This window comes from Abramis brama (assembly GCF_963993115.1).
Source record: "Abramis brama genome assembly, chromosome: 1".
NCBI lineage: Eukaryota > Metazoa > Chordata > Actinopteri > Cypriniformes > Leuciscidae > Abramis > Abramis brama.
The window spans coordinates 13,853,352-13,880,616 of NC_139963.1; the positions used below are offsets into that span (position 1 = coordinate 13,853,352).

General features: G+C 38.9%; 1 protein-coding gene across 1 annotated transcript; it reads right to left on the reverse strand.

Moving 5' to 3' along the window:
* Window positions 1-7,176: 7,176 nt before the first annotated feature.
* On the reverse strand, window positions 7,177-19,860 carry tsen54 (TSEN54 tRNA splicing endonuclease subunit). The gene is made up of 11 exons (XM_084110953.1): window positions 19,762-19,860; window positions 16,652-16,810; window positions 16,506-16,569; window positions 15,231-15,314; window positions 14,914-15,012; window positions 14,656-14,708; window positions 14,443-14,547; window positions 12,256-12,809; window positions 10,970-11,030; window positions 10,695-10,808; window positions 7,177-9,000 (listed from the first exon to the last, which is right to left on the reverse strand). The coding sequence occupies exons 1-11, from the start codon at window positions 19,821-19,823 to the stop codon at window positions 8,853-8,855; spliced, it is 1,503 nt and encodes a 500-aa protein (XP_083967079.1). The 5' UTR covers window positions 19,824-19,860; the 3' UTR covers window positions 7,177-8,852.
* Between the last annotated feature and the right edge of the window lie 7,405 nt (window positions 19,861-27,265).

Here is a 27,265-nt window from a genome sequence, read left to right on the forward strand (position 1 = left end):
CCCCAGGAACATGCAACAACCCCAGCAAACACAGAACACAATGTTTTAACAACATGGCAAAGAGGTTGCTATAAATACGTTGTGTGGTGAAAGTTGTTGCAGTGTTGACTGAGTGAGTCCACTGTCGGGCCAGGGCCGGGCCGTGCTAGTGCGTGCCAGGGCCAGTCGTGTTTCCACTGTCACTTCCGGGGCTTGATCGGGGCTTACTCGGGGCCAACGGCCAGGATTTCTGGCCCGTCGAATACCTTGGGCCAAAGCGGGCCAGCTCGGGCTAGAGGAGTGGTTACGAACAGAGGCGGAGTTCCCCTGAGTCGGGAGACAGCAGCGCCGGATGATTCTGTCAGCATTAAAGACTTTTAAAATAATTTAACTCGCGTTCATGTTTGAATACCTTCTGTTTGTGATGCAAAAGACTATGCGCGGTAACCATTACCATAGTAGGCCTAAACATAGTAAACGCTTGAAGATACGCATAGTAAAAAAACAGTGAACGCTTGAAGAAATCCGACCAATCATAAAGGCTATCACAGTCATGTTTTTATTTTATCTGTCAGTAGCCTACGTCTCGTCTCTTTATACCGGACTATCATAAAATAAAGCAACTTTTTTTTTGGGAGCTTCCTCTGTTTCTCTGACTGAAAATATCTGTATGGGAGTCGAGAGAGTGCTAAAGCTCCTCAGGTCGTATTTTTGGTGGCATATATTTGTAGAAATTATCATTCTTTCTAAATGTGATGTAATTATGTCCTGTAACTACCAGATAAACAGAAACAGACGCGACTGAAGGAGTAAGTGTGTGTCCTCTTTCTTTTGTGAAATAGACCTAACGGTAATTTATTTCTGAGTGACTAATGTGCAATTTTGACATAAATTAATTCATTATGATCAATGTATCACTTTTTATTGTAAACCTGTGGTAAAACATTGATGCTTGGGTTTTAAATATTCAAGTAAACAACAAAAATGCCAGCAAACGGCCGCTTTTATCATGTTTGTTTTCAACGCTGTTTCCAGTGATTTCTGATTAGTTTTCTGATAAAACTTCCATTTGTTCGTGAAATGATGGGTTAGTGTGACGTTGTTCCAGAAAGGCGTGTTACGGGCGTGTTTTAGTGAAGCTCTGTGGAGCTTCAGGCCCGACAGTGGAAACGCAGGCCCGGTGCCATTAGCCCGAGGCTATTAGCCTGGCACGGCCCGTTTAAAGCCCTGGCTCGCACTGGCCCGACAGTGGAAACGCGGCTATTGAACCTCCGTTCAGGGCCATTGCTTAAGGTTGTGTCTAGGGTGTCTGGACAACCACTGGATGACATATGTACTCGTCACTGCCCTGAAGCGTGAATCAGCCTTTTAAATTTCAAGTGCACTCATTTTTCAACGAGCAAGGATACGAGAGTATTGTGTTTGATTTACCTCAGCTAAATAAGATACCTAATTATTCAAACACAACTTACAACTTCATTGTCTAATGTGACTTGTCTTGCTTCCCAGGAAAGATGTCATCTTGATGGCAGTTTATGTCTCTGAACAATCCAAATTTATGCCTCCAAGTCAATGGTACCTTCACACAAATGCAAGTTACCCATGCCATTTGCACTGATACACCCCAATACCATGACATATGTTTGCTTTTGCACCTGTCGCTGATGAAAGTCTGGATGGTCCCTTTCGTCTTTGGGACTGAGAACTCGTCTGTTTTTCCCTAAAACAAGCTGAAACATGGACTCATCTGACCACAGCATATATTTCCACTGTGTTTTAGACCATCTGAGATGAGCTTGGGCTCAGAGAACTCGCCAGCATCTCCACATAGAATGTCTCGGTTACATATGTAACTCTCATTCCCTGAGTAGGGAACGGAGACGTTACGTCAGTGACGACGAATGGGGTTTCGCTTAGAAAGCCTATCACCTTCGAGTATATAAAACGAGCCAATGGCAATGAAATGCCATTTGCCAATGCCAAACGGAAATATGCAATCAGTGCCTGCCCAAAGGGGGGGCTTAAGAATACACATATGACCCGGGGGGGCTGCATATGGAATATCACTGGGGTGTCCAATATTTCAACCCCAGGGGTGGCAATGTGGCTTGCCGAGGGAAAGACACATGCTCAGAGAGGCTTACAGTGGAAATACACATGTGGGGGTCGCCCAGAGGCACCTAGCCAAGCGCAAAAGCTGCCAGTGGCATAACTCTGGCATTGGCGTCAACAGCGCTGGAGGAACTCAGGGCCTGCGGGGAGGCTCACCTGAGGAGAATATCACACATATCCCGTCCGTGGAGAGGAATGGCGAGCAAGCAAAGACACCTGAGCAGAATCTAATACCGGCTGGTTGAAGCGAGTACATGAGAAGAAACTGGCTCCACTCAGAGATTGTAGAATCTCACAAATGTGTTAGGTGTCCCCCAGCCTGCAGCTCTGCAGATGTTCTGTTAGCGAGGTGCCATGCGCTAGAGGCCAAGAGGTGTGGAGTGGGCCTTCACACCAAGGGGGCACGGTCGACCTTGCTGCTGGTATGCCAAAGCAATGGCGTCCACTATCCAGTGAGACAACCGTTGCTTGGAGAGAGCCTTTCCCTTCAGCTTCCCACCATAACAGACAAAGAGCTGGTCTGAGGTCCTGAAACACTGTTCTGTCTATGTAAGCACGGGGGGCGCGTACAGTGCCAAGGCTGGGTCTGCCTCCTCCGAGGGCAGCGCTTGCAGGTTCATGCGAACCACAGACGTACCCTCGGTGGTGCAGCAAAGCGGAATGACCGGCCCAGGCGTGGGTGGCATAGCAGCCCGGTGCGGGGGCACGGTCATTAGCCACGTCCTGCCAGAGGAGGCCAGGGAAGGACCAGCGTTCCACGGGGGCGTGCTCTGGCAGGGGTCTGGCAACAGAGGGGGGCGAGAGTGGCAAGGCTCGTGAGCGGCCGCACAGCCGCAAGCGTACAGGGCCAGGTGGCGGGGACTACTCAAGCCCAATGGCCGCGGCTGCCCGGGAAAGCATGGCCGTCAGCTCGGGATCAGACTCGGGCAATGCAGGCACGCCCGAAGGTGGCAGCACAGCCGAATCGTCATCTCCCAAGGACTCCTGCCCACCTTGTGATGCAGCGATCGACATCGTATTGTCATCTGGAGCGCTGAAAGAGACCCGCGACACGGGTTCAATCGGAGAGGGGGGTGTGGAGCATGGAAGAGTCGGCGCTTTGTTCCACGCCATCACCCTCAGGTCACCTTGGCCACCAGCCGAAGTACCAGCTCTCGTGGAGCTGGTAGATCGGGGTGTGGATGAGGGGACTCTCCCTCAAACGAAACGAAATCATCAGTCTTGACCGTAACAGCCAGATGGTCATGTTCCCGCAATGGGAAAATGATTCATCCACAAATGCTGCCTTAGCGTGGTCAATGCCCAGACACACAAGACAGTGATTGTGCCCATCAGAATCTGAAATGATGCGACCGCAACCAGAAGTGCACGGGCGAGGCATCTTTAAAAAGACGTGCCGCATGCAAGCTCTTTTGTGAGAGGAAAAAGTCTACTCAGAGTGTTGATCGACCAGGGAGATGAACACACAAACACGGGCAGATCACTGCACAGATCAGCAGAGAATGTGCACTCGCTGGAACTCGCTGTCACACCAACACCTGGAGAGAAGCTTGTCTCGAAGAGTGAAGAGAAGATCTCATTGTGGATTTGGCTTGTGGAGTGAAGTGAATACTTGGCTCCGAAGCGAAAACATATCTACATGTTGCCGGCGTACTTCCTTATATACCCACGAGGTGGGGAGGAGTTACGCTATGCAAATTCTGCAGACCCATGGCATTTCATTGCCATTGGCTCGTTTTATATACTTGAAGGTGATAGGCTTTCTAAGCGAAACTCCATTCGTCGTCACTGACGTAACTCGTAGTGACCACGAAAGGGAACTGATGTAGGAAAGGGAGCTTTCTCCTTACGTAACAGAGATTCAAGTGGCATTTCTTGATGCAGTGTCAGACTGTGTTAAGTGAAAACAGTTTTCCAAAGTACTCCTGAGCACAAGTGGCTGTATTTAACAGAGTAGCATGATGGTTTATCATGCAATGCCTTCTGAAGGGTCAAAGGTAATGAACATTCAACAGAGGTCTTGACAGAGTCTTCTTACCCTTTACAGACTGAGATTTATCTGGATTCCCTGAATCTTGTGACAATGTTATGTATGGAAGATGGTGAAAGACATGAATTCTTTGCAATCTTGCATTGAGAAATGTTTTTTTCGAATTGTTTGACAATTCTCTCATGATATTTGGCACAAAGTGATGAGCCATGAGCTATCTTTGCTTACAAAGACTGAGAGGCTCTTTTACACCCAAACACGATACCCTCAACTATTAGCAGTTCACCTTCTCATTGTGGACTGTTTCAAAAGAGTTGGATAATCTAACCTGGATAATCTTTTCACTATGATTTGGCCTCTGTCCAAACTGTCCAACTTTTTTGGAGTGTGTTGCAGCCATCCATATCAAAATGTGTTCATATTTACAAAATACAATTATGTTGGTCAGTGAAAACATTGGAAAACTTTTCTTTGTACTTTTGTCAGTTAAATAAAGGTTAAAAACTATTTACAAATCACAGATTCTTGATTTTATTCTGTACAAAATGTCCCAACTTTTCTGGAATTGGGGTTGTAGTAAATTATTTTAAATTAATCATAATTTTAATAACTAACATTTATTTTCCTTGCAGGAATAACATTTATATGCTTTTGGAACCTAAATGTTTCCAAACACTTTGGTCAGAGTTAGTCTGTATAAACATATATAAACTCATGACTTGTCGTTTGACTCGAAGCCAGTTGTTGACTGTAGACGCAGTGCTAGAGTATAAATATTATTAAATGTCGACTCTAGATGCTTGGATGTCCACTGGAGATGCCCCCGGTAAAACTCAAGTCAGGTGTGTCAGGGAAAATCTACCTTTTCTAAGACTTTCTCTTCTGCTGATCTCCAAAGCAGACTCCAAAGCAGACAATGCGCTGCTCTGAGCTTCTAAAGTTGGTCATTGAAGAAGAGGGCGTACCTAGGCACATTTTTATTGCTTTAATAATTGATACCCAATTATTGAGGGAATATAGGTTTGAGCGTCAGTCAATCCTTTGTCTCACCACAACACTCAAGCCTTACATTGAGCACCAAACCCAAAGGAGTCATGCACTCCCAGCACTGCTTCAATTGCTTTGCTTGCTGTACTTCTCAGTCTGTCCACTGTCAAATCCACTGTTTGCAGAGCTGTAAATCGAGCAGCCTTAGCCCTGTGTCGTCGAATTGACACCTATTAGAAATTACTTTTTTCTACTTTTGGGGGACAGTGGTTATCCCTGTCATTCATGGCTTATGACACCTTTTAGGAATCAAGTAGGAGCTGCACAAGTAAAATTCATTTAAATAACATCAGCTTAGCTATTTAGATGAATAAGTCTAACAAAAGCAGCACATACTAAAAGCGCAAACTCCTAGCCTGTGGCGAAAAGAGGGGGGGGGGATTGGGAGTGAGGAAGCAGTGTGTCTCTCATTAATGTATGTCCCGAAGAGTGAGGAAACAGCTCTTTCTTTAATCATTGAAAAAGCAGTCTTTCAGAACCAAAACAAAAAATCCTACGTCCAGCCCTCTTTAGGGAGAAGGAGAGGTGCATTCACCACCTCCTGGGAAACAGCAGTCCCTTCCATCTCTGGTCGCCCGTCTCAGGGCCGCTTCGTTAACCGTTGGGAAGTTTCAGTGGTGGCCTGGGGGATGGGCTGCATCATCTTCTTGTGGGGGGGCTCGGCGCCTCAGTCTGCTTCTGGACTGCCGAGAGCTGCTGAGCAAAGTCCACAACAGTGTCGCCGAAAAGGCCACCTTGTGAGATGGGAGCGTGGAGAAAGCGCACTCTGTCGACATTTCGCATGTCTGCAAGGTTTTGCCAGAGATTGCGCTCCTGGACCACCAAGGTGGACATTGTCTGGCCGAGGACTTGCACTGTGACTTTCGTCACCCGGAGGGAAAGGTCAGTCGCCGTGCACAGTTCCTGAATCAACCCCGGCTCAGAACTACCCTTGTGCATTATGAGTAGTCTGGTGGGCTTGCAGGATGGCCATCGCATGCAAGGCGAAGGCAAGCCTGTCCAACGGCACTGTAAACCCTAGCATAGCCGCCAGAGCTGCCGTCGTCTCACAGGCGCCTTGGACAAGTGCGATTCCTCCAGGTGGCAGCATTTTACAAGCATAAATGCACCGCAATCGCACACTCCACCTAGGGAATCCCTAAGAATCCCCTTACCGGCCCACCGTCGAGGGTAGTGAGAGAGGAAGAACTTTTTGAAGCAGATTTTGGCAATGTCGTTTGCCAAAGAAAGGCGGCTCGGGGCAAGCATGGCTGTCAAATCTGAATCTGATTCAGCATGAGCAAACACCGCTGAAGCTCAGCATCATCTTCCTCTCCAGAGAACAATAGCCCTCTATCTGATGCAGCTATCGACATCTGATCTCATTCAAAGCGCCGAGTGGGTCGTCGTGATGGGAACCCACGCTGTCATCTGGCACATGACACGCCAGAGGAGTGGGAGGTAATGCAAATGCTGTTGAATAAGTTTAACTTGAATGTAACCTCTGAATATTCCTTTAACTATTAACAGAGTAATTATCATTAACTAAACCATAACAAATCATTTTCATTACTTAAAATAAAATATAAAGAAATTTCGATTTTATTTTCAGCTAGTTGCCACTATAATATTATACTATAATATAAAAACTATAATAGTATATCAATGATACTAAAATACCAATGCTGTAAAAAACAAAAACAAAACTTGTTTTGTTGTTATTAAGAAACAACAAAATACAGTACAATAAAAAAATATATATTATTAAAAATCTTATTGTTATGCATTATGTGACATGAGAATCACAGACACATGTGGTCAGTCTATTGTGCCAGCGTTTACGAAAATATTATGAGTGTAAAGTATTATGATCTAATGCCTGATTCCTCTGAAACAGCAGTTCATTTCACTGACAGATGAATGTGAAATGAGAAGTCTGCTTACTGACAACTTATTCAGCCATTAATATACAATCATGATGTAGATGTAGTATCTACTGTGATTCATATTCACCTGTATGACTCTGTCCAAAACTGTAATTGAATTCTCTTATATCACCACTTCAGCTGTTGATGTAGTGGATAATGCTTTATTGACTCAGTATAGCTTTCCTAAGGCATACAGACGGAGCGAATAACTAGAGTAGAAGTGTCAGATAAGGTGGTGTGCAGTTTCACTGAGGCTTCAACGCTAATCTAATTAACGCTTTACTATGTCAGTTTAAACTATTATGAGCTTATATGTGGGTAATTTAATTAAACAACATTTAATGAAATTAAATTGATTATCGTTTTTGGTCCCAATTTGTATCAGGTGTCTTTAACTACTATGGACTTATATAATAATAATTGTTGGGTACAATGTACTTGTAATGTTGATGTTGTTTTGTTAAACACTTGTGCTGCTACTGAGGTGGATACGGGTAAGTTTAGGGACAGGTTTGGTGGTAAGGCTAGGTTTAAGTGTGGGTTAAGGTGTAAGGGAAGGGTCAACAGTGTAATTATAGATGTGATTACAGAAATTAATTACAGCTGTAATTACATTAAGGAATTTTTTAACCATAAAAGATAAAGAAATTACTAGTGCTGTCAAATCAATAATTCATGATCAATTGCATCTAACAAAAGTTTGTAAAAACAAATTATTTATAGATATTTACAAACTTCTATGTTAGATGCGATTAATCGATTTGACAGCACTAGTATTTACACAATAAGTGCATTGTGTCAAATGAGTAGTTTAGTACATGACACTTAATATAAAGTGGGACCCAATTTTTTATTGATTGACGGCTCTAGCTAAATAAACAGATCAAACTCAAAATGCAATTTTAACTTGGAAACTCATCCAAGAATGTAGATGCAGAGATTTGGGTGTGTGGATTCACAAACATGGCAGCACCCAGATATACACAGTTATTGATAAACATCAGATAAAACAGATTGTTCTATTGAGTTATTCGTTTAATTCCAATGCCAAACTTTGACTATTTGAAATGTTCATCTATCTTTCCCAATCTTAACAGAATATGTGTATTGTGGCGGCCTTTCCACTGAAGCACAGTTATGATGAATAAGCAGAGAATGATGAAGAACCACCTTCACCAAGATATGTGAACCAAGATATCCATATATTACTGTATTTCCAATATGGAGTACACAAACAAAGCCAAAAACAAAACTTAAACATAAAACCCTGAAAGCTTTTTCAATGAAATGTTTCTTCAATAAAAAACAATTTTAATGAAATCCAACCAGTAGAGATGGTCCTGAAGACAATACATAATTAACCTACCAAAGTAGGCTTTAATGTTTCCTGTCCAAACAATAGACATTTTGATGACATAAATGCTGGTGTAGTTTCTGGCATTACTTGCACATGGCAAATTCTTAACAGTTTTTTATTAAAATGTAATTGAAGGGTTAGTGCACCCAAAAATGTAAATTTTGCCACCATTTACTCACCCTCATGTCGTTCAAACCTGTATGACTTTCTTTCTTCTTTGAAACACAAAAGAAGATATTTTGAAGAATGTTGTTAATCAAACAGTTTTTTGTTCCTATGGATTACTATTGTCCAGTTGGAAATAAAAAAATACAATGAAAGTCAATGGGAACCGTTTGATTACCAACATTCTTGGAGTGACATGAGGGTGAGCAAAAGATAACAGAATTTTTGGGTGAACTAACTTTTAATACCCTGAGATAAATACCCATTTTTTCAGTTCAGTTTTAGAAATGCTCCTTTAATACACATCTGTTGGAAGTTTGAAATCCTTGAAGCAGTAAAAAGAGATGTCACCATGATCCACCACTGCAAACGTCACTGGGACATCTCCACTTTGGAAGGACAGCTGCTTCATGGCATGCAGATCTGGCACTGGACCGTCAAAACTGTCAATGAACGAAGACATAAATCAGTTGGCATGCTCAGATCAGGACCTTTTTAGACTGTACAAATTTCTTGTCACATGTTAATAATGATAAATATAGCTGAAAGCAGCAATTACGGGGCCAAGCACTTAATAAGGCCATTACTGACATTGATGGACATAGACTTTATTTAGGGAACTTTATGAACCTTGCAAAATTAACAAGGCTTAACACTTGCCATAGACTGGATTTGATCAAACAGTCTTTAAACCTCTAACCTGTTGCTTTACACAGCATGCCACTCATACACCGTGGTTTGCTTAATTTAAAAGTAGTGAAAGTCATATTTTACTTGGTGCTTGTCGCTTGTCACTGGGCGACACAAGGAAGACATGCTTTTAACCAGCTGTCAAGGTTCAGAAAACAAAAGTTGGACAATGTTTTCAAAAGTTAAGCGTTTTTGCAAAAATCCTTATATCTCTGGAACACTAGGTGGCGCTGTGATCAAACTCCTCAGGTACCTTAAGGACATGCTGTCAATGATCCCTACCTAATTTGTTGCCGATAATGTCAAATCGTTTAAAAGATATTGCAATTTATGTCAAATTTCAAAATGGTGGACAGGCAATTTGTCTAATCATGGCAAAATTGGTATCTCGAGGGATTTGAATCTGCAGACACCAAGATCTTGACTTTCTGATAAAGATTTCAAAAGTTATGAGCAAAAATATATTTTCGTAATGTGCTAGTTTTTCCCAACTTACGCATATACCCTCAGATCAGTTTCGTTTCACTGATCAAAGTTTGGCTAGGATATAGCATCTAACTGGATTTTGGGTCAACATTGTTAACTTTTCTTTTTTTTTATGAAGAAAAAGGTACATCAAAATTCTGTCATTTTGGTAAGAATTGGACCAAATTTAAAGTTGGAGTAGTGAAAAAACTGCATACAATACATTTCAAAATGGCCACTACTGTAACGGGTGAAGTCTTAATATAAGATATTGAATGTGATCAACAAATTACGTGTACTAAGACTTTTGTTTCTATGACAAAGGTTTCAAAAGTTATAGCCATTTCAAAAGTGATTTTTTGCTATAGATTTGGCCATAGAGACCCCAAAGTTGGTCAAATTACTATTCATGACCACCACTATAATATTTGAGAGGATTTAACAGCAAAATTGTGATGCTAATAATTAGCATTTAGCATTTACATTATTTCTTCCGTTAAAGTCCCCCTGTAGTCTATAATTATATCCCTTAAAATTCATCTTTAATCACCAAAATGACATTTAAACATAGACATATAAACGACATTAAAAGCTTGATTTTTGCAACAAGGGGACTTTAAAAGTTTTGTATTTATTTGAGCTGTAAAAAATACAAATTTAGTATCTCCGGTTATTACTAAATTTGTTATGTCTAATCCTAAAAAAAATCGTAAAGGGTAAAAACATCACAGACGGGTCCTATTATGAGCCCAAATAACATATTTCAAACATTTTTATGACTTTATACTTATTCCATGTCATTGCTAAGTACTGCAAAATCATAAAACCAATTTTCCAGCATGAATCATCAGTCTGTGTGATCCAGACACTGTATAACTAAGGCAAAATAACAAAACCAACACAGCAGGAAAAAGACGATCATTAAAGCACGTAATGAATGACTGGACTAATTTCAGTGTATTGTCTATCAGTGTATGTTTACCTGCAGACACACATGCGGCTGTACGGCTTTCCAGGATGGCTCTTTTTAAACTCCGCCACCGTGTCCGGCTGGTAAACATCAAAACTAATCTGCCACTGGTCTGACGGGGACAATCTGACAAAAAATATAGTTTGTTTAAAACAGCAGTTCAATCATCTCAAAGGCTTATTTGACTTCTCAATTTCGGGAGAAAGCTCCCAGGTTTACTCTGACAGCGTTTAATTTCATTCCTGAATATGATATGGCTACAGGACAGTAAATGTGGGCTTATTCACCTGGAAACTCCCTCAGACCAGCTCGAAGACTTGACAATGCTGATCTGGTCCAGCAGTTCACCTGCACCATGATAATACAAAAAAATTGAATGTCACATGAGAGTGAGGCAATCACACGCATCTTTCACAAACATTACATTTTCTAAGCACAAAAACCAAGATCATATATCAGACAAACCTAATCATCTAGTTTTTATCTGTTTGACACTGAAACCTCACCGTAGAATAATTAAAATCATCATTACAAACCTATTACTAAAAATGTATTTCACACATATCTCATTTTTTACATATAATTAAATTATAATTTGTACATAGTATAAATAAATTACATTGAAAATAACCCTTTAAATAACATTAACACTCAAATTGCTTAATGCATCAGGTATCATGAACTTACAATGAACAATTAATATCAATCTTGGTTAATTTATAAACAAATACATTTGTAACATTTAAACTATAAATTACTATTACTCAGTGTATTATGAACTAACATTATATTATCACTGTTATTATATTATATTATATTTCTTCATTTAACAATTTATTACTTGTTTGGTTGTTGTTGTTGTTGTTGTTGTTATCTAAAACTACAGCTATTAAAAATAAAATAAAAATGTTTTTTTTTTAAATGTAACTGAAATGAAGTACAAAACTTACTAAAACTGAAACAGAAATAAAAATAAATGGCTAAAAAAATCATTAAAAATGTAACAAAGCATATAAATTAAAATACTGAAATTAAATAAATTAAAATCAAAATGAATTGATATTATTAAATACTATGATAGTGTATAAACAATACAAAAATAACTGTTAATACCAATTTATTTTATTAATTTATTGCTAAATGTATTTACATTTTTCTTTTTTTTTATTTAGAAAAATAATTATTATTAATCACATCCAAAATAAAAGTTTGTTTATGTGTGTGCACTGTGTATAATTATTTTGTATATATAAATAAATATAAATATTTTAAATATTCTTAATAATTCTTAAATATATACATGCATGTGTGTGTATTTATATATACAAAATAATTATACACAGCACACACACATACAGTATATTATGTAAACACAACTTTTATTTTGGATGCGATTAATCGTTTCACAGCCCTACCAAACAGAACGGCGTCTGTTAGTTTGAGTGGCCCCATCAGGTCTTGTGAGTTTGAGACAGGATATCTGTTTGACCAAACAAGGGAGGACAAGGTTCGTTCTGACACTGTCGTTTAGGAATCTAGTCATTGCATGTCTACTGAACGAGTGTTTTCTTACGGTGCGAGGCGCACTGGCCGGGCTGAGTGAGCGGCGTCACCTCCCTCTCCCACAGATGCGCGGGTCTGTCCTTCTGTCCCCGTCTCCTCCTGTCCTCCAGCAGCTGGAAATACTCCACCCAGTTCCTGCAGCGCCGCACCTCCCGGTCGCTGTTAACATCCCTGCAGTAGCGATCGCGCTCTCTCTGGCGTTCCCTGTCCCGGTGCGACAGCTTCTCCTGCTTCATGTTGAGTCTGCTGAGCCATGGAGCCACGTCACAGTCGCCCACCTCCAGAGCGCCGGGTAATAGGCTACGGTCTGGGGACGCCAGGCACACGGAGCGGCTCCTGCGAGAGCCCAGGTCTGGGAAAGAGATGCTGCTGAAGTCCCAGCGAGGAGCTGCACTCTGGGCTTGAGGAGGTGGAGGCTGGACATCCCTCTCCATCCACCACGTCCTGTCCGAGGCATCGGCGGACTCCAGGGGCGATTCGCTGCTCTTAACTAGCTCGTCACTTTGGTCTTCGGCTGTCGTCTTCTCCACTGGTGACGTGCTCTGTTTGTCGTCTTCTCTGTCACTGAGGCCGATCAAGACACAGATGAGAATAGTGAGTCAGAACCAAGCGGCAACCTTCCGGTCTCTCTCTTGAAACCAACACGGAAGTGACTTAAACTGCAATTCATCGACTGGCCTCTAGAGGCAGGCTCCAAAAGAGAGTCAATCCCATATATCCTCCATGTTAAAATGCTCAACTTTACAGCAGAAAAAAAAATGTTTACAGGCTGGTACAAAAGGTGGTTTTGGTCTATATAGCTAATTTTGCCCATCATGACAACTGCGAGGGCGGTGAATTCTTTTATAACTCATCCGTTTAAATTATACTAAGCCTTACATTTCTGCATAATTAAGGGCGTGGCCACTTGAGTGACAGGTGGATTGCCGCTGCTGTCATTAGCCGTTTGTCTGCTGTCTGTCATCCGTCACGTCACGTCAGATAATCCGCCTCTTTGCCCATTTTCGTTTATCCGGGAGTGACGTAAGGTGACACGCTGCCAAGATAGCGACGGCCGGCCACTTTGGGCTTCAAAAATGTTAGAACTTAATGCTCTTCGGTCATTTTTTACTTTATCGGAAAGGTACGAAACTTGGTAAAGGTTTTGGCACTTGCTGTGTGAACCAAAAAAAGAAGTTAAATGGTCCTGAAAAAAATAGTCACACTTGTGGTCCTTGTGATCAAAATTACGCCATTGGAAATTAATGGGAGACGAATTTCATCTAGTGGAAAGGTTTGGTACTGCGGCCTGAACAAAATCTGACTGAAAGCTCTTTTTTTTTTAGATATCAAGCTCAAATCTGAAACAAATCGTTTCGATTTCTGGCTTTGATTTTCTTGCAGTTTTAGAGTAAAATGTGTTTTTGAAAATATATATTTCATATCAAAATTGAAAATAGTATTTTTGTGCATTTTTCATAACAGTTTAAGTTGGAAATTTCATTTTTATGCTCTATGCTCAAAACATGAATAAATGGATTATAAATACATCGTAAATATAATCTAGTGCTATAAAATCCCCTAAAAATATAAAATGTTAAATAAAAAACATCATCGAACTAAAATATAGTACATAAATTTCATTGAAAAAAAAAAAAAAATCTGTAATTTTTGACCGACATGCGAAGAGCACCAGAAGGTTAAGTAGAGTAGTTGGAGAATTAACAGGGGCTTGGGGCAAAAATGCGACCAAAATAAAAAAAAATGGCCTTGCAGCCTGCTTTTAAATTGTTGCCGCGGTTTGATTGTTTTCCCCGTGGGTTAAACTCGTTCGTATTTTTTATAAACAATAAAATTATAATTGACGTTTCAGAGCCACACCCACCTATTACATCATCGCCACGGACCATCGGTAGTTCGAAGATGTTGGCAAGCTGTTTCAAACTCCCGAAATGAACACTAAACGAACTTTGTTTTGGCCTGATTTTGTTCTAAATGACGTCACACCAATTCATTCGATTTCGCTTTAAAGGGCACATAAAAGTTTCTGCCAATCTCATGTTAATCTTGAGTACCTACAGAGTATGTAAATTGTATGTATGTATTACCGCTCCTACTATACACACCTAAAAATAAAAATCATAATCCAAAATGTTAACTATGTAATGGTTAACATGCAACATGAGCATCCAGGAGCTGAAGAAGACATGACGTGTACCTGGAAACAGGACTTTGAGAGCGTTTCCTCTTCAGCTGTTTTCTCTGCTTGTCCCATGATGACGCCGGCAGATTCAGCTGTCTCTCATATGTGGATGGGACTGAACTGTGTGAAAGACGACTTTTATTGGACACTGTAGTGAATATCTGATGATATCATTTCATTACATGCCACCGCAATTGATTGTGCTGAGGATAAGTACATGATTTTTACCTGGGGTCAAATCTGTTCACAACATACCCAAGCCTTTTCAAATGTCCAAAAACCTAAATGAAGAAGACAAATTACACTTATGAATCAGTATGTGTTCACTGTACGTTTCGCTCTTCTTTGTTCCAATGGTTTGGAATTTTCTTCTGACTGTGACTATGTATATTATTTTAAACATTTGACAAAAGTGCAAAATATTTTTAACAGCAAAAAATACTGAGTGCACCTTTAAGAAGAGAGTTTTCTCATCAGGAGACAAACCTGGTACTGATGAAGAGTCACAGTCTCACTAGAGAGAAAGCGCTCATATCCCTCCTGAATGGACAACGGAAGGTCCCGGTAAAACACCTGCACATTGCCCTGAATTAGGAAGAAAACATTGCAAAGATACAGTTTACACAAAAATACTAAGCCTTTTTGAACACTGATGATAATCAGAAATGTCTCTTAAGCAGCAAATTAGCATATTAGAATGATTTCTGAAGGATCATGTGACACTGAAGACTGCATAAATATACAGTTCCCATAATAAAAGATAATAGCGAGATATAAATATGAGAATGGAAATGTCCACTCACACATTCCATGAGGTAGAGAGCCTCTTCAGGACGCAGGTACTGCTTGCCTCTCTCTGAAAAACCCATCGTCTGCCAAAATTTCCCCTGCAAACACACATGATCATTTCTAATGCCCTGTTTACAGCTGGTATTAAGATGCGTTTTGGTCGATCGGATCACAAGTAGACGAGGGAGACGCATTCCGTTTACAATTCCTGGTGTTTTAATCCGTCTCTTTTGTCCACTTTCAACCACTTCTGTCCTGATTTCTTTGAGGAGAGGGTCTATGAGCGGGTAAATGTATGTTTTTCTTTCTTTCAGATCTCTAATCTAATGGACAAAATAATAAGCTCACGCAATTTACAGTTGTAATCAAAACTCCCATTGCAAATCAGGTTTATTGGCAAAATTTACAGACTTTCATCCGTTTGCAGTGAACAAATCAAACAAAGGTAATTGAAGTAGCTCAACACAACAAATGTTTCAAGTGGTTTCCCCCGAATTCAACTGAAAATGCAACTTTTTGATGACTTCTGCAGTCTAAAAATGATTCAACCCCCTGAACAGAATCCCTCACAACAGCACAAATCTGCAAAACAGGCGTAGTCTCAAGCACACCTGATTCAACTGATCAAGGGCTTCATTAGTTGCACCAGGTGTGCTTAAGCACATGAAACACATGAAATATCTTCCCATATTGTTAACTCATTATGTCGGTAGGCGGATAGTAGACGTCTTTTGTGGCTGTTCGAACGCATCCGACCACATGAACGTTTACACTACAAAAGCAATCCGGTCGAATGCGTTTTTCGAAGTGGTCGAAAGTGGGCAAGCTCAAAGCATTTTAGACCCCGTTTACACCTGTATTTAGCATCGTCCACTTGTGATCCGATCGACCGAAACGTATCTTAAAGGGATAGTTCACCCAAAAATGAAAATTCTGTCATCATTTACTCCCCCTCAACCTGTATGAATTTCTTTGTTCTGCTGAACACAAAAGAAGATATTTTGAAAAATGTCTGTAACCAAACAGGTTATGGACCCCATTGACTTCCATAGTATTTTTATTTCCTACTATGGAAGTCAATGGGGTCCATCAACTGTTTGGTTACAGACATTTTTCAAAATATCTTCTTTTGTGTTCAGCAGAAGAAAGAAATTCATACAGGTTTGAAACAACTTGAGGGGGAGTAAATGATGACAGAATTTTCATTTTTGGGTGAACTATCCCTTTAATGACAATTGACAATGAACAGATGGAGATGTTGTTTAATTTGATGTTTGACATGGACTCACTGCTGGTGACTGCAATTCCACTAGTCTTTCCTCAGGGGTCCAGACAGCTTTCACTAGATTCCCTCTGTGCGGAAACACAAACGCATCAGCTTTAGCTTAGCTCTTCTGTGCAGAGAGTGAGCGTGTGTTTTTGAGACATCACTCACAGTCTCTCCACCCTCTCCTCGGCCAGGAGCGTCCAGTGCTCGTCCAGACTCTGCTGCAGACGGGCCGCCTGCTTCTCGGACCCATCGGGCAGGAAGTCTTTCTGACCCCTCACTGGTATCTTATGGCTCCGGGACCTCACCTCAAACAGCTCTGATGGACTGCATTCAGAGCCAACACAAATATAAAGAAATGCACACAAAAAAAAAAAAAAAATGCAAATATAACTAATGCATGTGTAACAGAACATAAATCCAGACTTAACAATCTGAACCCTGTAAACATGACATATGACATAATAGTCTAAAAAAAAAAAACATTATTTGAAATGGAACGATTTGTTGAACCTTTAGACAAAATATAAAATAAATATAGAATATTTTTTATTGTGTATAATTTTCAATCAAGCAGTAATTAAAGGTGAAAATATTATTTGTGTACATTTAATATATGCACCTATTATAGTAATGCAATTAGCCTTAACAAGACTACAGAGTGATAACTTGTACTGCCTTCATTTCTAAATGTTAGCAATGTCATTTCCACCACAATTATTACATGCATTAAGTTACCTGAGGCGTTGGGGAAATGACATTCGTTCATCGTGGTTCAGAAGAAAGACATACTTCTACTGTAATGCATATATCCAGGGTTCGAAATGAGGGGGGTCTGGGGGGGTCCCGGACCCTCCATAAGTCATTAGGGACCCCCCATAAGAATTTATTTTTGGATTTTGGGGGGTCCCCGACAAATATATTTTAACATTAAAAATGATTGTGAAAATTATAGGTCTTTAGTGACGTTTTATATTTATAACAGTAATTTATTTCCTAGCGCGAGGCAGCAATCAGGGCAGCTATTAGCCGAGTGAGTTCCTAGCGTCACAGATTGTTTTTGTGGTGCTCCCGCAGACACGCACTGTAGCTGAACGCGGCAAATCGAAACTTCACAAAGAGTGAAATCCTGAATGAAAATCCTGTAAGTGCTTCGATTATGTTTATATCTCCATAATTGCTTATAGTAAAATATCAGAAGTTTGAGTATATCAAAAGTTGCATTAACTAGATACCCAGTGTAATGATTAGAAGATTACGTTTGTCAACATTTCTTGCTAGCTGTAATGTGTATGAAGCCAAATGATCTGCCAGATAACAGCAGACTATGGAAGCTTGTTTCCGCCACAGAGTGAAAAATAAAACTTTTTCTCACAATTGCGAGTTTACATCTCACAATTCTGACTTTTTTTATCTCAGAATTGCTTGATATAAAGTCGCAATTGTGTATTATTAAGTCAAAATTGCATGATATAAAGTCGCAATTGCGTGTTATAAAGTCAGAATTGTGAGATATAAACTATTCTGAGGTAAAAAAAAATAAAAGTCTGTCTTTTTTCCGTTAGAATTGGACTTTATATATCAGTTTATATCTCACAATTCTGAGAAAAGATGTCAGAATTGCGTGATATAGCCTAAAGTCGCAATTGCGAGAAAAAAAGTCAGAATTCTGACTTTATAAGACACAATTGCGACTTTATTTCACGCAATTCTGACTTTATATCTCGCAATTCTGAGATAAAAAGTCGCAATTATCTTTTAAAATGTTTTATTCTGTGGCAGAAACAAGCTTCCATAGCAGACCTAGCAGCTAGACTAGTTATTCAAAGCTAGCATAACAACCTACTTGTCCAGTCAGTGATTACGAAAGATAACCAGGACTTAATTCAAGTCTGTGAGTTGATTAAAGTGAATGTGATTTGAGCATGAATGAGTATATACATGAGAGCTTGGTAAGCTATCTAGGAAGCTAATATTATTTTTCTTAATTTAGAATCCTGCATCATGGAGAGAAAAAGAGGAAAAAGAACTTGTAACTTTGTTGCTCCAGAGTTAGAGGTTTACCTGTTAGATTATAGCCACTTCTCCAGACACCACTACAATACTGGGCCTAGCCCAAACCATGAAAAACATCCCAAGACCATTATCCCACCTTCAACGTTGGTCCATATAATTTTGCCTACAGTATATAGTGAAGCAAGGTAGCCTTCAGAATTTTTAATAATTTAATAATTAAATTTTAGGGGACCCCCCAAGAGTCCTAAGTCATTTCGAACCCTGCATATATCCACTATTGGAAATGATTGAAATAAATAGTGTATAAATGTGTAATGTGTTTTTAAATGGAGTTAAATGTTCATAGCTGAAACACCCATGAATATGGGCGACATAACATGTCAGTGATCGGACGAAAACAAATGTGAGTTGGTCCTCACATATTCAGAGTCATAGTAAAATTCTGCAAACAAAGAAATTTCTCTAAACTGAGAACATCTGTCATATCCAGATGTCACATGATCTAACTTTTGCATGTTTGTTTGCTAGTTCTGGGAGAAACGAAACTGTTCGAAACTTTGAATCAACTGAATCAATAGATGATTCATAATGATTCGCTGTTTCGAAGCGCTCACGCTGGTCTCAAAGTTTCGAACAGTTTCGTTTCTCCCTAAACTAACAAACATTTCTTTAAAAAAAAACAAACAAAAAAAACAGTGTAAATGCAAGGAAAACTCTCACTAAAACTCAAAATAATTGCATATGTTTTACGGAAGGTGTTATATTACATACAATGAATGATCAATTCATCATGAAATACCATTAATTATAAAGGCATTATAATAAGCCTATGTGTCATTTTATTAAATTGTAGGGCTTGTTTTGTTTGTTTTATGGAAAGCCAATTGAAACTTTGAAACATTTCGAAACATTTATGATGAAAGGAAGCCTCGTTTACTGAAATCACGTGACTTAGGTGATACGAATCACATCACTGATTCGAAATAAATGATTCGCAATGTTTTCGAAGCTTCACGAAGTGTGTGTGTGTGTGTGTGTGTGTGTGTGTGTGTGTGTGTGTGTGTGTGTGTGTGTGTGTGTGTGTGTTTTGAGAGCTTCACGGGTGTTTGCTGCTGTCTAGCGCATGTTCTGTGCTTCGGTTTCAGCACATTGACGCGAGGGTAATCATCACTTGTGTTACTGCAGATCATGAACAATAAATGAACTATATCGGCACAAACAATAAACAACGGTTTTTACGATGAATAAACGATGACAGTTACCTGAGCAGCTCCTGGTAAACACTGAGTTTGTGAGCATCTGTGGATGTGTCTCTGTCTGCCATGTTTACTGCTGCCTGTGTTGTTTCGGGGTCCTAGTGCGCAAAGCATACAATCAATGTAGATTATACATGCGATTGTGCGCCTTTACCAATAGATGGCAGCACAGCACATAGCTACTACATAGACTACTATATCTTTGTTCGTGGGGGTTTGTTTTGTTAAAGAATCAGATGAAAGTTACAAACAGAAACAGACGGTTAAAGTATTAACATATTAAATGGCATATTAGAGTGCTGCAGGGATGCTGCTGTGCTATTATTTAGCACTTTTTAGCACTTCCGGTTCCTTCATTTTGGTTAAATGCCTGAATTAAGGTCTGTGGTGAACACAAGCCCAAGATATGTTCATGTTTCATTTTACAAGATACAATACATCAGTAATGCCCTCTTGTGATTTTTTAAAGCCTTTACTTGTCTTGCAAATGGCGATTGATAACAAGTGTCTAAATGGGATTAGCCTACGGGTTGTCAGAGACATTAAATGTCATCAGGTTGAACAGGTAAACTCATCTACTCACTATTCACTTTAACAGCCTTGTTGTGATTATAGTCAAACTATTCTAATTCAACTCTGGGGATTGTTTTTTTTGTTTTTTTAATAGACTAAAAAGTTAAATAGTTGTCTGACATTGAAGTCATGTGACCATGTAGTTTATTTGTAGCCTACTTTGTGGCTTCAAAATTCATAAGTTGCGTTAATTTGTGAAGATTACCATGATGAACAGAGTCAGAATCAGAAAAGTTTTGCAAAGCCAATGGAAAAAATCCTTTACAAAAAAAAAAAAAAAAAAAAGGGTTTAGTTTATATGATTGTCAATACATTCAGCAATACACATTCACCATATTTCAACAGACAATGGAAGTAATTATGAAATTACATATAAAGAAGTAGGCTACTGAAGTCCTACAGTTCAAAAACCCAGCTAACAAAAACAATTCTAAGTACGTTTTGCTAACGTTCCCATTGAGGTTATAACAACGTTGTTGCTGAATGTTCTCTGAAAATTTTCTAAAAAAAAAAAAAAAAAAAAAACATTTATATACTTTTTAACCACAAATTTTATTTTATTTTTAGAAAATGACAGATCGTTTCACTAAGACCCATATTTCTCGACTGGGATCGCGTCGAGCCTTTGAAGCTGCACTGAAACTGAGATTTGAACCTTTAACCCATGGAACCTTTGTGGACCCCATTGAAGTCCACTATATGGAGAAAAATCCTGGAATGTTTTCCTCAAAAACCTTAATTTCTTTTCGACTGAAGAAAGAAAGACATGAACATCTTGGATGACGTGGGGGTGAGTAAATTATCAGGAAATTTAAATTCTGAAGTAAACTAATCCTTTAACAGATAAACTTTTGTGGAAAAGAGCTGTACAATGCTCAACAATGATGCAACATGAGGGTGAACTATTTTTTAGACAAACTATTTCAACTCTTGATTTCTGTTGGCCTGTTCATAGTGCCTGACTCTTAGATGAAGCGCACTGGCTGGTCTCTGAAGTGCTGTCAGTGGTATCAGGTGAAAGGTGTGAAGGGTGACGTGTGTTTGTCCGTATCACACATCCAGCTGTCTTTTGTTTGACCTGAATGGCACACACAGCGCAGGCACCTGAGACAGACACCTCACAAACCAAAACACCGCCACCACCACCACAGCTCCTCCACCCCCTTCCTGAAAGTCAACAATAAACCACGCTTCCAGTAAGCCAGATAGCTTCCCAAGTCCTACCCTTCGCCATGGAAACAAACGCCTTGAGCTGACAGTGGTGTCTCTCTTGACCAAACGAGGCCACCCATGCAGAGAAATGCATGGCTCAGCATGACACTTTCTGTACGTATATATATATATATATGTGATTGTGAAATGTGAGCCTAGACCACAAAACCAGTCACATGCGTCAATTTTTTTAAATTGAGATCTATACATCATCTGAAAACTGAATAAATAAGTTATTCAAACAAATAAATTGTCAGGATAGGACAATATTTGGCAGAGATTCATTTGAAAATCTGGAATCTGAGGGTGCAAAAGAATCGAAACATTGAGAAAATCTCCTTTAAAGTTGTCCATTTATGTTGGCGATTGTGCTGCATTCACTCACAAAAATACATGTTTCATATATTTACGGTAGGAAATGTACAAAATATCTTCATGGAACATGATCTTTACTTAATATCCTAATGATTTTTGGCATGAAAGAAAAATCGATAATTTTGACCTATACAATCTATTGTTGGCGATTGTCGTAAATATACCCGTGCGACTTGTGACTGCTTTTGTGATCCAGGGTCACATATATATCTTCTCTGAGAGTTTCACATTCTGTTCTTGTGTGTTCATTTTCATTTATGACCAGTTTGCTATTTTTTTGCCAACACGTGCCTGGGTGCTTTGAACATGAAAAACTATAAAGAATATTTATCAATAAGCATTCAAGTTGCTTTTTCATTTTTCCTGGTCTCCTCTTGTGAAAAAGAAGCACACTCTTCGTGTACTTCAAATCAAAGTATATTTTTAAACAACTTGCGGTTTATATAATAGGCTGTTAATGAAATAAAAGGAGTGCACTTAAAGCACTTTCATGACTAACACACTTTTAAATAATGTCAAATTAAACCTTTCACATTACAGTACATTTTAAATCATTATGTTTTAATAATCTTTTGTTGTGTTTTAGTAAAGAAGTGCACTTATTTTGATGTCTTGGCTAACATACTAAAGCACATGTATAATTTTAATGGTAGTGTGTTATTTGATATTACATTTAAAGTTAATATATTTTAAATGTACTAAATTGTCATACAGTTACATGACTTACTAGTTTCAACAGAAATTGCATTAAAGTATATTTTAGTTTACCATAAATGCTTGTCATTCAGCAGTAACTGAACCATATTTCAAAGACAAGTAATTATGAAAACACATGTAATGATGTACTTAAGTGGGTCAAATAAGCACTCTTAAGTTCAACTAATTGACTTATAAAAGTGAAACTATAACCCATTTTCATTTAATGGCAATTAATATGCAGTTATTTGTGTCTGAAAACATTACATTCAGTTCGCACTTAAAGCTGCAGTCCGTAGCTTTTTGGGGTTAAAAAAAATTAACCAAAATAATTTTTTGAGCAAGTACATAACCAGCCAGTGTTCAGAACTCTCTGATTCAAAACGGTAACGATTTGTGTGTGTGTGTGTGTGTGTGCGTGCGTGTGTGTGGTGTGTGTGTGTGTGTGTGTGTGTTGTGTTTACATAGCAAGTGCCAAAATCTTTTCCAAGTTTCATACCATTCCGATGAAGCAAAAAATTTGAATAAGAGCCCCAGAGTTAATGTTGTGTCAAAGCAAAACCTATGATATCTAATCATTTACAGCTGCATGAAATACTTGAATGAGCAGTGTAAAGATTTGATATGGTTCTTTATACAGTTCTTTACAGATTTGTGGTTAGTTACGTCAAACAACGCCTGCGCCGATCCAAAAGTGACGCTGAAGCTTTGTGTGTGATTCTCTTCAGCCCATTCAGGAATGCTTAACTGCCGGGTCCTGGGATGTGTGAAGGTCTTTCATAGTATGTGACTCTCTAATCCGCTGGTTAATGCACTGAATTGGGTCTGTCTCATCTAAAATCAGCAGAGCTGTTGGTTTTTTTCCCGCTTTTTGTGTAGACCGTTGATGTGCAAAACACTGTGGTGAAACAGACTGCCAGAGAGGTCATATTAAAAGGTCAACTTGATTATCAACTCTAGTCTTATTAAGAAAAGAGTTTGGGTAAATTTGTGTTTCTCAGACTTACTTTGTTATTTTAAATCCTTTCCCATTCAATCACATCTTGTGTCATTTTTCTTCACTCTAAAAAAATCTGTGTTTTTTCTTAGGTAGTTTTTGTGTTGCCCAGCTCCTGGGTCAGACGTAACAACCCAGGGATTGAGTTATTTATCGCAGGCTTTTTGCCACCTCTTCAGGAGAGAGCAGAGGAGCTCTGTCAAATTGTCTTTGGTAAAATACAGGTTTGTGTACATTTTATTTCATATAAATTCATTGTTGTGCTGTATATTTTTTAAATTTTATACAAAGCAACATACAGGGGCGTGATGTGAGTCACTTGAATTACTTATAAATGTTTCATTTTTACTTGTAATATTTGTTAAACGAGCTTAAATGTTGGAAATATGTTTTAAAAATGGTATATTATACTGTAAAATATGATTGAAAATAAAGGAATTATCATGCAAGCTAGTGGTTGTATCAAGTAGCCTATTTAAAAAAAGTTTAGAGGATTTAAGTTAATCCATAGACATTACAGTTTTTCTCAATTGTTTACACACAAATACTGGTACTTGAGACACAATGACCACAACATGTAACTCATTCACCAACCCCCTGAACCAATTCTGCTAAACTACAAGCACAATTCCTGCTTTACACTCAAATTACAGTTCTAAAACATACCTTTTTCAAAACACTACACACAATTATCTGCTTTTGGCACAATTTTCATGCAGAAAATCTCTTGTTTTCACAAGGAACACACTGCCATTCAAATATGCACACTGACTCATCACATGGGAAAACACCCGTCACACAGTTTTACAATTAGCAATCAGAGCTTTAGCATGAAAGGGCAACAGGTCAGCTCTTCAATGGAGCAATGGATGCCAACATTGGATTTTTATTTTTTTATTTTTTACTGTAACTGTATACAGTCAATTCTTCTGTTGTTTTGTATGTAGACCACTGTATGTACAACTTTGTGTTGGTTGGGATGTACACTGTGTACACTGTGGGAAAAATAAAATATATTTGTTACCGTGTATTTGTGTGTTCTGAGTATAAAAACAATATTCTCAAATATTTTACAACACACTTATGTATGTATTGTCTGTAGTAAGTGTAACACTGAACAAAAAAAGGCCTAAGTCATTATGATGAATGGAGAAGAAGTGTTTTGCATTCATCATAGTGTTTTACATTGAGCACATCAGTGTTCAACTGGTTCTTATAAATGTCTATTCATATGATGGTTTGTGTGTGTCATTTGAAAACAAAATACCATTTTGAGAAGAAATAACATTGTTTTGAATGTAAAGTTTCATTTTGCAGGAGAATTGAGGGGTTTTGCCCATTGTGTGTGTGTTTTTTGATTTGTGTGTAGAGTTCTGAGAATATGAGGCATGCTTTCAGAAAATGTGTGTAAACAATCGAGAAAAACTGTAATTCATGTATGAAGTCAAATAAAACAAAATTATAGTAAAAATGAATCAACTATGCTTGGTTAAAACAATCCATTATGCTGGGTTAAATAAAAAAAATTGCCAATTTTTTTGAGGGGGCTCAAACATCCACTTCATTATGGATTAGCCCTTTTCTTGCAAGCTATCTGGGTACAAAATCAAACAGTTGGTGGTTCAAGTACTGCTGCCATCTGATAGGATCAATTTCAGTTTATTTCAGTGAGTTTCAACGCAAAGGAAACCTCTTAGTATTCTGAAAATCAAAGGGTTCTCAGTCCCTTTAAAGGGTCGATCCTGTGCAAACAGGTCTGCGGTGCAGAAGCTGACACCATTGAAACTATTAGCAAACAAAGCCACGCTAAGGACAAATCATTTACCTTCATAGCATCACAGACTCATCCAGGAGTTTTGCTTCCTTCAGCACTAATCTGTTAATCGGCCCGCTTTGTTTACACTCCTGCACGTTCAGTCAGTGATGCCACTCGACGCAACACTGCCACATGTAGCCTGTAGTCCTAGACGTTTCCAGAGCCTCTAGGCTGCTACTGTATGCTAATGGCATTAATGTTTCAGTCCAGCTGATCAAGTCTACTAAACAAAGGCAGACTTGCTTGATAAAGACTCATTTAGAAGGTTTAAACAAGGCTAGTTTGACGGCCTTGTAAGTCTGTTAGTTTGAACAATTGGACAGAATATTTGAGGTTATAAGCTTTGTGATGTTTTGAGGTTACTTTTGCGTAGGTGTCCTGGCTGGCTGTTTGAGCATGACAGACAGATTCAGAATCAAGGACATTTTGAGACAGACTCTAAACATTTTATCAGTTGAATCAACTGTGAAAAAGAGGGCTAAAAATCAGCTCACGCAAACACACGGCCCCTCACACACCTCGTTACGGTGTAATTATACATTTAAGTACTGCGTAACATTAATTAACTAAATGCACTTGCTGTAGGGTTAGGGTTAGGATTAAGTTTTGGTTTAGGGTTAGTTGCATGTACATGTAATGATGCATGCAATTCATAGTCATTACTTCGGTTACTACATGTGTAACAAGGACACAAATATAAAGTGTTTCCATATGTTCTTTTAAAGTGTATTATTTCCTTATTAATTACTTAGTTACACTTTATATCGTTGGTCCACTTTGGAGAGTCTTCTAACAATAAGGAACTTTGCAACTACATGTCAACTAACTCTCATTGGAGTATTAGTACGCTGTAGTACTTATGGTACGTTTACACGACAACAAAACGCTTAAAACGGAGAAGATTTTCCTTCGAGTTTTCCGCGTACAGACGACACCGTTGTCAAAATAATCCCCATTCACATGGATCCACGAAAACAACTAAAACCGCTGTATTCTGCTGCCAGGCCATTAGATGGCGATGAAACACGGTAGACTGCATGTGTAATACGCATGTGCACGTCATCATCGTCATCGAGATTCACGTTTTTGTTGTTTACACGGAGCCCGTTTTAAAAAACTTGCACTTTGAACCCCGTTTTCAAAAAGTTTGGTTTTCAGGCACCAAAAAAAAACCCCGCCGTTGTCGTGTAAATGAACGGCCAAAATGCATAAAAACTTTTACGTTTTTAGTTGAAAACGGTGTTGTGTAAACATATTAGCATTCAGTAGAATGTATGTTGTGGAGCATCAAAATAAAGTGTTAGTAGATATTCAGCAGACAGTCTACTAATACTCTAATGACTGCTTGTTGACATGTAGTTGCAAAGATACTTATAGTTAGTAGAATGTCTAAAGTGGAAATACAGTGTTGCCATTTACGTTTTTTCACAATAAAAAGTCTGTCATTTTTGAGATTTTAGATTGGATTGTTATGGGAGAGTCCAATCAGAAACAATACATCCTAAGTCAAACCATCTGAAGAACTGAGTTTGGAAGTAAATTAATAATTGTAAATATGTGATCATCCATTACAGGAAAACCATCAACCGATTGGTTGATAAAACTTGAACGCTCTAGCAGGAGTTGGAGTCAGAATGTCGAGTCTGTGCAACAACATATTGAAGGCTTTGTCAAGGCAGAAAAATAATTGTTGTATTCAGTGTTCATAAACTTCCAGTTACTCCAGATATGAGCTGATTAATGTGTGTATATGGCATACGGGCAGCTTACTTTCCTCCTCAAGGTCACAGTGTCCTAGTCTATTCACCCTCGGGGAGATTCCACGCTTCTAGAATGTTCTA